At 33.5% G+C, this 12,632-nt stretch overlaps 1 protein-coding gene across 1 annotated transcript in view; it reads left to right on the top strand.

Moving 5' to 3' along the window:
• Positions 1-12,632, top strand: part of LOC143225086 (degenerin-like protein unc-105) — a 52,479-nt gene that overhangs the window by 37,565 nt on the left and 2,282 nt on the right. Inside the window, exons 4-8 of the mRNA XM_076453827.1 lie at positions 2,060-2,161; positions 2,451-2,568; positions 3,368-3,425; positions 5,602-5,721; positions 6,551-6,626. Coding sequence (XP_076309942.1) covers positions 2,060-2,161; positions 2,451-2,568; positions 3,368-3,425; positions 5,602-5,721; positions 6,551-6,626 — 474 coding nt within the window. The remainder of the gene's footprint in view (positions 1-2,059; positions 2,162-2,450; positions 2,569-3,367; positions 3,426-5,601; positions 5,722-6,550; positions 6,627-12,632) is intronic.

The following is a 12,632-nucleotide window of genomic DNA, read 5'->3' on the forward strand; positions in this document are numbered from 1 at the left end:
AGAATCAGAACTTAATATAATGATTTAACAGCTCATTTGCATTGTAAATGTACTGGATTTATAAAACACGAAAGAAAAGGTATGTATTGTGCTTTATCATAACATATTTGAAAGATACTGAATTATAATATCTGGGTTGTTTGTCTGTTTTGTACAAACAATCGAAATATTTTTATGTTTTTGGAGTGTTTCCTGTGTGATATTTGTCTTAGTTGCTAATGGATCATTGTATGCAGTATTATATTTGAATATATTCATTCATTGTCTAAAAAGCATTTTATTTACTACAATAATTAGTTTAACACGTTTAAGTAGAATTCAAACTTCATTTTATTCTAAGCAGAATTATTTTAGTTAGTAGTAACAGAAGTATAACAAGGTTCGTACTCTAACGTGTCAAATGTTGAGAATATACAACTGTTGTTTAATATTGATATGTAATGAACTTACATAAATAGCACAATGTACTATAAACGTTTAATGATTTTATTATCTATAACATGATTATAGTACATTATTAATAACTTTACAAGTATTTATTAGTTTCTTATTACAGTAACTATTGTTGCTGTGTTTTTGATGAAAACACTGAATTGTTACCAAAGCGTTGATCACTTTATCTATGGATTAACTAGGCAGCATTGTGGAATAATCCAATGGGTTTTCCTCCAAGCCTGTCACTGACCATACATCTAATATTTCAGTTTACAGCACATTGCAATACAGCACAAATGATATGATCAAACACAATCTGCTCCTTTATCTTTCTTAATCTTGAAAGAGTCACATGTTTAGTAAACTGTATGTTAAGGGCTAGTGACATCATATAGTGTTGTTGTAATTCTCTCTTCTTGCATATTAAATAGACTTCTGTTTGTTAGTCTTGTGTATTCAGTGTAGAGGCTTGTATGTGTGTTTCGTGCTAAACAACATGAAAATTATGGTGTTTTAAATAGTAACATAGGGTTATGCACGATTTGTGAGACATTGTCTTACAGAACTTTGTCTGCAGGAAGCTATGAACAGTTTTGAAATGTATTCCATACTTTCACAAAAGTTGTGTACTGTTATATGGTTACATAGGAAATGGACAGATAAGTAGTTAGTTAATCAATTTTTTTAATTTTAATAAATGTTAAAATATATAAAATGATTTTGACACAACTAAGTCTAGACGTTGATGAATTGTAGAAGTACTCTCACAGTATATTTGTTAAAACCTTACAGACAGTAGTAAAAATAATTGTAATTAAATCTATACACATGTGAAAGTCTGCCTTTGTAAAAATAAGGTAAAGTGACATATGTAGATTATATTGTTGTATAAAGTAGAATTAGTAAAAGTACAAGTTTTGATTATTCTCTGATATCATCCATTTTAGGCCTAAAAAGGACATAATTTTAAATGAAATATTTTTAAACGTCCTTTCTATAATGAAGTAATTATGAATGATTCAATTAATTAATCCTTTTTTAGGATGAATTGATTTACTGGTGTTAGATGTCCTTTTTATGATGATAATTCAATTAGCTAATTAATGATTAATTATGAATATGATGATACATGGAATGCATGAGTCATCGCCATCTGCCATGGCTGCCTAAAAACACGCTCTCTACTTTCTGATACTATTATGTATTCATCAATCGTGGCCATCTGTCATTTTTAGCAAAAGTACTCTGGTGACACAATGTTGTACTATGACATCATGTTCGCTCGTCATAGCGGGCTAGCGATGTGTCCCTAATGTTCCTTTGATCACATCATCTTTGATGACAAAATCACACAAAAAATGCACATGTGGCGTCATATTGCGACAAAAATTGGTAATATTAGCTCATCATTTTTGATGACAACACCCCTTCCTTTTCCCTATTACCCTTTCGTGAGGCAGCCAATGAGCGTAAGGGGGCATTATTCAGACGCTGTACTGCAGGTTTTGCTGCTGACTAGACTATACAGCTCAAAGTATTGTTTATTCATGCAAGACCAATGAGTATTTAGTCCAATAATCATCCAAATTTACATGTGGATTTTATTTTCCTTCCATGTATTTAGAAAGAAATTCACAGGCTGGAACGACCTCATGGAGTTTGCTCTTACGAATCTGATGTTGATGGTTGGAGGTTGGTGGCATCCCAGTTTAACTATTCTAAGAGTGTAAGTATAACTACTTAGTTTTAACACTCTAGAAGATAAAAGGCATTTATTTCAAACAGCACTTGTAATCTATGTGAAGTTTATTATTATTTACTATTTTTATATTATTTGTATGCACTAGGTCTGATGAATCTGTTTGTGTTTTTTGTGGTGTATGCGACACATTTGCTGTAGAAATAGCAGTTTTTGAATCAGATAGGGGTGATATTGTTTGTTTTTTTTTTAACCTCTGGCATTAACATATAATTTAGAAATGTTGTCCATGCGTTTTTCTCTTCTCTATCTTTAGGCATGTTTGAAGGCGTGCAGAACAAAGCAAGTCCTCACCAACTGCAATTGTGCATTAAGCATGCGCCTGGCAGAATTTATGGACAAAGATGCTGAAATGTGCCCTATAGGAGAAGTGGGTTAGTAACATTATATCCTTTTTAATTTTTTATGCCCAATGTATGAATCATGTTCAAAGCAATTAGTGATGACGAGAAACCCACTTGAAGTAAAAATATGTTCCCAAGACGGCTGGTAGTAAAGTGCTAATAACCATACCAGCCGTCTTGAGAATACATTTTTATGTTCAAAGCATTACATTCGTAAATCTTAACTTATTTTCTGAACCACTCTGCAAAGTTATGATGTACATAATATGACGAATGATAGCCTGATCAACTGCAGATTGGAAAGTCCAAGGCTTGTACTAAGATATGTCTCTGAAAATTCTCTGCACTTGTAGTTACTGGGTCATTATAATTGTGACAGTTACTACACAACTCGGGAGCATTATAACCATGACAATTAATTCATTTAAGATTATGAGTGGAGTGGGTGCTGTTGAATGTTCAGCAGTTTTATATTAACAATGGTTAAGCCTGAATCTTGATGCCTCTGTCCCAGTTATCTAATGTTTGGTATGAAATATGGTTCATGTTGAAATTACCAAGTACAAGTACAGTACCTATGCTGCAGCTTTGAAGAAAGGTAAACAATATACCATGTTTTTGGTCAATTCAAAATTATCTAAATATAAAATTATATAAGTAAATATATTAGAGCAATGGTGTTTAAGATATGCTAGTGTCTTACTGCTTGTTTCATGAGACATAAAGGTGACAGGAGAGAGTTGATTGTATTGTAACTTTTAGGTAATCATAGAAGTAATAACATTAATTAAATAGTAACGTGCTTGACTTTTTTATCTTTATGACCTAGACAAATGCGTGAACAATCAACTTGTTTCAGAGAACTGCACGTGTGATCCAGGATGCCAGTAAGTCAAAAGAAATATTTCAAAATGGTATATTTTACTTTAGTTCATTCGCTTTTCATCTTGACAAATTTACATAACAATGAAAGCAGAGGAGATGTTTTAATTAAACAAAATTTGTTTTCAAGTTTCTGCTGTTACTTTAAATTTCCTTTAAGTATGTGAAGACAGAAAAAGAGTTTGCAGTAAAAAATCAAACTTGTGTTTTTAATACGCAGCATTTTAATTAGTTTTTAGTTTTTGTGATGTATTTTCTTTTGACGTTTGGACTTAATTATTAATTTTCATTTCCGTGAGAAGCATTATTAAGTTATTCATTATCTATGTTTTACTTTAGTATCACATAATAAAACGCATTGTATATCAAAATGATTACTCTACCAAACATGTATAAGATTTAATTTGAGAAAAACGGTCAAGTCTATTAGAATTTTCTACAGTCTGTAATACTTAAAAATATTTGTGACTAGTTACACATATTATTACAGAATAATTGTTTAATAAGCAAACAAGACTTTTGAAAAAATATGCTGAAGTAGTTCTGTTTTTAAGAACAAGAATCTTATGCAACTCATGAGCTTTCAAAAAGTGGATTATGATTTTTATTCCTACGCTAACGTTTACTTTCAGTCCTTGAAATGGGATTTCGATTTTTTAAAATAAGGGGAGCTGCCAATTTAAAAACAAATAAGATAAAGTAGGTATGTAAATGAAAATTACTTTACCGAATTTTATCGATAATACAGACTGATAGCACTTGAAACTGCCTTCGTTTGAGATAGCCTTTGTATATGGCCCGGCATGGCCAAGCGTGTTAAGGCGTGCGACTCGTAATCTGAGGGTCGTGGGTTTGCATTCCGGTCGCGCCAAACATGCTCCCCCTTTTAGCCCTGGGGGCGTTATAATGTGACGGTCAATCCCACTATTCGTTGGTAAAAGAGTAGCCCAAGAGTTGGCGGTGGGTGGTGATGACTAGCTGCCTTATCTCTAGTCTTACACTGCTAAATTAGGGACGGCTAGCACAGATAGCCCTCGAGTAGCTTTGTGCGAAATTCAAAAACAAACAAACAAGCCTCTGTATATATCTCACTGTAAGACATGGACAGCTGAAACTGCAGTCATTTCAGTTGGTAATTTTATATAGATGTAGATATGAGCTGAGAACGTGTGAAACTGCCTGAGTTTCAGATGGTTAAGTTTTAATCCTAGCTGGCAAGTGAATGGCTAGAGATGCATTTTTTGTTGTTGCTCATCTTACCAATCAATTTGGACTGATGATAACTGACACTACATTTTTTTAAAACTTTGTTGACCATTGTTATGTATTTATTATGTTACGCACTTTACGTATTATTCTTTCAAGTAACCGAAAATTTTAATTTAAAAGTTAATTTATGATATCTTATTTTTATGAATATTTATATACACAATACACTTTTTTGACACAAATATATTTAATATACAAACAAAAAAACAATATAATTTATAAAAAAGGTTATTACTAATAGTTATTACAAATTATGGTTTATATACAAGAGTTTTACTTAATATTTTATCGACGATCCAGGTTCAAGACGAGCAAATCAATTCTGAGTTGATGTTGTCACACCTCGCTTAAGGTTACTAGCTTGGTTCTTGTTTGGCCTCACACCTTTATAAGCTGACTTTTCCCGGCGAAAATATTTGATGTTCTCGTAGAAATAATAACGATCAAAGTAATTCACTGAAGTTGAACTGTTTGTAATGTTCAAAATCTATAAACGTTCCTGGTCAAATTATGTAGTTCTGTGATTAATAGGCGTCAATTACAATTGTAGCTTCCGAGGCTTATAGCATACTGATTGTATGTAGCTGACCAATAATATTCTTCTTCTATTACTGTCTCTAGATTTTATACGAATCACGCGAGTCTCTTGAAGTTTCAACAATGTTCTAGCGCGTTTTCGTAAAACAAATAAATTTTAATTCTTACTCTCAAGAATCTTCTACAAGTTTCGTGAACAGACGGGACTTGCGCAATACCCAGTCAAAAATATACGTCACATCCCAAAAAAAAATACTGAAACAAGCATAGGTATTAAAATAAACGGATAACGGTAAATCCGTTACAATCATAAACAATTTTTATTTTATGAAAACGTCATTTTGAAGTTTCACTTTATAACCTTTTGTAATAAAGAGAACATCAATACAAGACGACTGCAGCGTACAGCTTAATGAATGAAGATCACTTGTGTGTTGGTGACCTCATGGGAATCTTAGGAACAGACAGTGAAGGAGGATTATGTGGGGAAAACACGTAAGTACTTGTCAAAGCTGTACTTAAATATTCGAACATATTCTAAATATGTCTAGTGTGAAACAAAAATTATCGTAACGTTTATATTCTGTAATGTTTTGTTTTAGTTATAGATACCGTGTTTCTCCGAAAATAAGACAGGGCTTATATTAATTTTCACTCCAAAATATGACACTAAGGCTTATTTTCGGGGGATGTCTTATTTTGATATATTAAAAAAATGAAGTTACAAAGTAAAACTATTAAACTAACCATTTAAAATAAACTATTATTAAACTATTAAACTAACTGATTAATACTTAAACAAACTAATTAACTAACTATTAAACTAATTAATAAATTAATTTTTTTTTTATTTCTTTCCTCTTCCTGCCACTCTTAACTAGGGCTTATATTAAAACTATCCCCAAAAATCACACTAGGTCTTATTATCGGAGAAACACGGTATATACATCACTCAGGTCTTCATGAATATCGCCTGCATGTAGTTTGAACTTTGAGAACCCTAAGATTGTGTTTAATGCATGCTTTGTTTTCTTTCGCAAAGTCTAAGCAGCTCACTCGTTTTTGATTGCTATATTTACAGTGATCCCAAGAAATTTTCTATATTAAAGTCGCAGCAACAACACGATCAAAGAACAATAAAGAAATGAAAATTTTTCAGTATGCAATCAAATACAATGATGAATATGTGTCATATTCCTTATAAACCAAAACAGGTTGGCACGCATTGAAATGAAACTTTATAATATATCAAGATTATGCAATTATAGAATGACTACATAATTTATGAATCATATATGTATACACATATTGTTTTATCGTTTAGGGAAACACTTGTTGGAGTACACGTTTACTTGAAGAGTCTGACAGTAGAGGTAATAGTAGAAACACCGACGTATACAGTAAGTATTAATGCATCTGAAGTTGCTACAAAGTATTTTGGATTGCAAAACAACAGAAAAATATCACAAACACAAATGAAGAAAGGTTATTCAACTAAGATAGACTATTAACACAAAACATTGCTCCATCAATATAAAAAAGCTACTTTAATCTGTAATATGTGCAGGATGTGTTATCTTGAAGACAGGGGCGTAGATTTTTTACACCCGATGGGGGGGGGGATGATCTTTGCAACCACTTATGTGGACTGTTCAATTTGCAAATTGGTAATCTCTGATTACGTTAACCTGAAAGCTGTAAACATACAGTCACAGAGTAATCTTGTTGCCACGATACTTGGATGTATACTTAGGCCTACTGATTGATACTTACGAAGTTACGAACTATAACTTAGATCGAAAAGATTAGAAGCACGCCTATATTAAAGATGTACATTTCGGCTACTGAAAAAGCCTAAATCTAGGCCTAATTATGTTTTGTTTGTTTGTTTTTTTAATTTCGCACAAAGCTACTCGAGGGCTATCTGTGCTAGCCGTCCCTAATTTAGTAGTGTAAGACTAGAGGGAAGGCAGCTAGTCATCACTCCCCGCCGCCAACTCTTGGGCTACTCTTTTACCAACGAATAGTGGGATTGACCGTCACATTATAACGCCCTCACGGCTGGAAGGGCGAGCATGTTTGGCGCAATGGGGATGCGGACCCGTAACCCTCAGATTACGAGTCGCACGCCTTAACACGCTTGGCCATGCCGGGCCTCCTAATTATGTAATTCGATTGGTAAGAACACGAGAATCACAAGAACAAACACAATTTGTGGGCCTGTGATGCAATAAAACAATTCAACAGACCAACCTGTAGGGAGGGATGATTGTATGCACCATACCCCCCACCTAAAATGAAGGGGGGATGTATACCCTTCATCCCCCCCCCCCAGGATCTACGCCCCTGCTTGAAGGAATCACCTTATCATTGTCCTAATGTGGTGTAACATTTCCCTTAGCTAAAATAACTTCTGATGTTATATAAATCATACGTTTTTATTAGATATCCGATACATTTAGCCAAAAGGTGGGTTTGTAGATAATATTCCAAAACTTTGGTATTATTTTGTTAAAAAAAAGATATTTGACTTTGTCCTATTTGTGTTATGGAAAACTGCATTATAAAGTTGATAAAAAACCACCGCTATGTTCCCTGGGACATGATCATTTGATGAATTCTTAAGATCAATTGTTGGTTACTTGTGAAAATATTTCACCGCTAGAATCTATACTCAAGGAACAAAGTGTAGTTTTCTTTGATAGATTCTTAAGGAGGCAGAGTATTCATGATGAAACTTTGTAGAATTGACGGCAATTGCTTGTTGTGGAGACACAAGTGCAGAGGACGACGTTTCGAAAGTCACTGACCTGAAGACGAAAGGTGAAACTTTTTCGAAACGTCGTCCTCTACACTTGTGTCTCCACAACAAGCAATTGCCGTCAATTCTACAAAATTTCATCATGTAGGTTTCTTGTTTCTAACCCTACTAGGTTATTAGCACTTGCCGTTACATAATCTTAATTTAATTATTCACTTACTAGCCTCTAGACCCATATTCCACCGTTATTTCAAACTGTTTGAAGCGATTTTCATCATTCTAAGCTTCAGTGGCCAGTCATCAAAATTTTAGTGATAGCAAACGTTATATCAAATATCAGAATACTTAGAGCTATTGAACGAAGGGAAAATGTATAACGTTTGAATCTGATATTTTCGAAGAAACTGTAATCTTACGTTCTGGATGCAGAAATATCATTGTGAATTTACTGCAAAGATCGTTTTTAGCATTTACACTTTCTTACCAACTGTAGCTCTTATTTGAGTCCAACGCTATTTTCGGTTTACCTGAAGTTTTGTAATTAAATGTTGCACTTCTTACAGAATGGTCTCGTGCGCAGCCAGTTGTGCGTGACCAAGCATTGCAATCATTTAACGTAGCGGTTTATCTCACATACAATAGTAGTAACATCTCATATCTTAAATTCAATTAACTCACAGCGCTCTAACATCTTGGAAATTCTTCTATACTACCAATCTACCTCTCAGATAAGATCTTGTATTTATACATCCTGACTGCCTTTTCAAAGCATCTGGCTGGGTTATCTGACTTGCTTCAAAATAAAACACGATTTCGAAGACTTATTCTTTAAAAACTATTCAGTTCAAAATGTTTTTCAATAGTTCAAAATCATTTTTATGTTATGTCTTTAATTTCAACTCCCGAAACTCTTAAACTTATTTTCATTTTGTTTCTCAGTAATCAAATTCAATATATAATGTAATGAAAGACAGAACACCAGTGGAAGACAAAATTGGTTTTCTAAGGTACTGTTCTTACACGTTTCTGAGTTGAAATCCGTAATCTAGTTTAAAGAATGCGATAAATCGCCCTTGCAGTTTATGGTAATTTTTATCATCATTATTAAAGTTGAATCTAACTGGAGATTTTCTTATATTTTTAAATAAGAAACAGTTTGAAATAATGAGTATTTCATAACATTTATCTCTAAGTCGTCAAATTAAAGATGTTTAAAGACTGATATCACAGTTGACTTCCATAAGAAAAACGTCAACGCATTTCAATCTATCTAACCTCGTTTCAGATTCATCTTATAATATGATATAATTTGATAAATTGTTTAGTATTGATATACTGACATTTGTTCAAATAAAAAATTATTACTAGTATGTAGTAGGTGATTAGACCTCTGTCATTCAAGCTTGAAATAATTATTTTGGCAACTACATTATGAAGTTACAGCTTGTCTTGGATGTTGTATTGATGGATAGATGTAGTTTTAAATATTTAACTGTGTGGAAATTAACACTACTCAGTTGATTTTACATCAGTCATAAATAAACACCGAGCAACTTTTAATGTATGTGTATTCTTGTGCAACGTTATTCTCCCTGTTTTTAGTTTTTAATATTTGAAGTTAAACAAAAACATTACTTGGGTGCTTTTAGTACTTTTTGTTGCAGCAAGTTTTCGCTGTTGAATGTTTTGTTTGTTTGTTTTTGAACTTCGCGCAAAGCTACACGAGGACTATCTGCGCTATCCGTCTCTAATTTAGCAGTGTAAGACTAGAGGGAGGGCAGCTAGTCATCACCACCCACCGCTAACTCTTGGGCTACTCTTTTATCAACGAATAATGGGATTGACCGAATATTATAACGCCCCCACGAATGAAAAGAGTAGCATGTTTGATGTAACAGGGATTCGAACGTGCGACCCTCGGATTGCGAGTCGAGGGCCTTGACCACCTGGCGATGCCGGGCTCTGTCGAATGTAGATACTGTATTTCAATTTGATTAGCCAATGCCGTTTCAGCAAAACTTAGTTTTGTTTAGCCAATATAGTGGCATCTATGGGCATTAAAGACCACCAATATTAATGGTGGAATCTGGTTTCTTTTCTTGCCAGATACAAAACTTAAAATTGTCTAGTCTCTGGAGTTATTTTTTATCATATTCAATTATTTATTTTGCTTTCGCTATTGGTAGGAGTTGAGTTTTAAATTTTCAGTATTTTTTGAATGTGTAAACTCTTAACAATATCCAGGACTACAAGTCTCTCATTGTGTAAGCGTTTATAAAATTGTCAAGTAAATAAAATTCAGTATTAAAGGAAAAGAAGTAAAACGTCTTGAGATTTGACGGATTTTTTCTTACCGGATTGCTTGTTTTTTTTTAAACTTCGCGCAAAGTTACATGAGGGCTATTCTGCGCTACCCGTCCCTAATTTAACAGTGTAAGACTAGAGGAAGCCAACTAGTCATCACCACACACTGCCAATTCTTAGGCTATTCTTTTACCAATGAATAATAGTGTTGTTAATCGTGCCATTTATATGGCCGCCACGGCTGAAAGGGGGAGCATGTTTGGTGTGACTGGGATTCGAAAATCCCTTTCTCTCATGTTCTGGATTGTTAGGGCTCACGACTCGTAATCTGAGGATCGCGGGTTTGAATCCCTGTCACACCAAACATGCTCCTCGCCCTTTCAGCTGTGGGGGCGTTATAAAGTTACGTTCAACTACACTATTCGTTGATAAAAGAGTAGCCCAAGCGTTGGTGGTGGGTGGTGATAACTAACTGCCTTCCCTCTTGTCTTACACTCCTAAATTAGGGACAACTAGCGCAAATAGCTCATGTAGCTTTGCACGAAATTAAAAGAAAAACGAACAAACAAACAATTTTAATGTGATAACTGAGCCAAGATGTGCGATACCACAATATTTACATAGTTGGAATAGTAGTCATTTATATTTCAGGTCATGTAAACGGTCATAATATGATCATAAAACAACATCATTACATAACAATGATGTTTCATAACAAGAACGTTGTGATGTCTTGATTACAATGTTACTGTTTTTGATTATTCTTCGTTTGGTGTATATAATGCCATACATTTATTGCTATTAATCTAGAATATTGCCTGTAGGAGGTTTAAAACAAATACTGTATATGATACCATTATAATGAAAATACAGAGAATAAGAATTGTCACAATGTTTGACATAATCAACTCATCAAAGCAAAAAATAATAAACATCATGTTTAAATACATTTAGTATATATATATATATATATGTTACAAGGGAACTTAGCGAAACACAAACGCATACATTTTGGTAATAAAATTAGAGATAAACGATCTCATTTACTCTCAAATAATAATTATTATTTTAGCCAATATTTTGCTGTTGCAGTTAGGGTTAGTATTGTTAGAGCTATATTAATTCGTTTATCAATAGTTGTGTATTTAAATGTACCAATTGTCAATGGCCTGCTAGTCCGTGCGATGATTGGCCCTGTAGTAGAAATCTGTGGACACGCTGTAAGAGTGACAGTCATCCCTTAGCAAGGATGATGGGTGGTAGGGTGATTCTGACTGGCTTCCTTCCTCCCTTATCAATAGTTCAAACTTAGAAACGGCAGCGGATAACTTTAGTGTCTTTGGCAAAAATATAAACATAGAAATAAATAATATTAATTCATCAAAAGTTCGTGTACTACTAGCCATTGTGAATACGCAATAACAAAACGTTGAACTGAAATAAAAGTTCTTATTATCTGGAGAGTAAAAGTCGTCTGTTTAATCTAACTTTCAGCCAAAATGTCTAAACCTATCTAATATTGCACTACAAATCCTGAAAAATATTGTGATGCGTATAGCTTGTCACATGTCGTTGGAAAATTATACTTCTCTCTCTTCACTGTCACTGTTGTTTTCACAATCATGATAAAATATATTTTAAACGTTTCAGTTGAACTTACATTTGTATACAAGGAAAAATTATCAAGTTGTTACTGGAATATATCAAACCTTTTAGAAAGACTTCAATACATTTCAATATATCAATCTGTAGATGTATATATATTCTGTTACAGTTGGATTTGCTTCCATTTTACCAATGGTTTACTCACACGCTCATATGAAACTTCTATTGGTGGAGCAAATAAAGGTTCATTTACCACTAGTTTTAAGCAATGATTTGATGTAATTAATATATTGGTCACCCTTAATTCGCCAGAAAGTGTCTTAACCACCATATTTTCCCATCATTTTACAGTGACTTCCGGAGACCATCGCGTTTAGCAACAGATATGTAAAACGATACAGCTTTTAAAAAAAATTTTCGTTAACTTGTTCTTCTAAAAAAACTTGTTTAGCTTAGTTCGTTTGATTTTTCTATGCGTACGTTCGCATATATGTTGACAGTTAATGCATCTAAAAACACCTGGTAATTCAAAAGAATCGGAAGTGATTTATTCTGTTTCTCTAGTTGTAGTACTCACATCGTTGGTAGCTTTTTATTGACGCTTCAAAAACTCCTGCATCGTTGATTAGTTTTACAGACTCCTTTTTCATGTGACAATAATTTGTATTGTATTGTATCGTGTCATTTTAATGGATAAGAAACTCCTCTAATCCAGCCATATCCTTCTCTTACTTCT

Source organism: Tachypleus tridentatus, chromosome 9, assembly GCF_004210375.1.
Source record: "Tachypleus tridentatus isolate NWPU-2018 chromosome 9, ASM421037v1, whole genome shotgun sequence".
Lineage (NCBI taxonomy): Eukaryota > Metazoa > Arthropoda > Merostomata > Xiphosura > Limulidae > Tachypleus > Tachypleus tridentatus.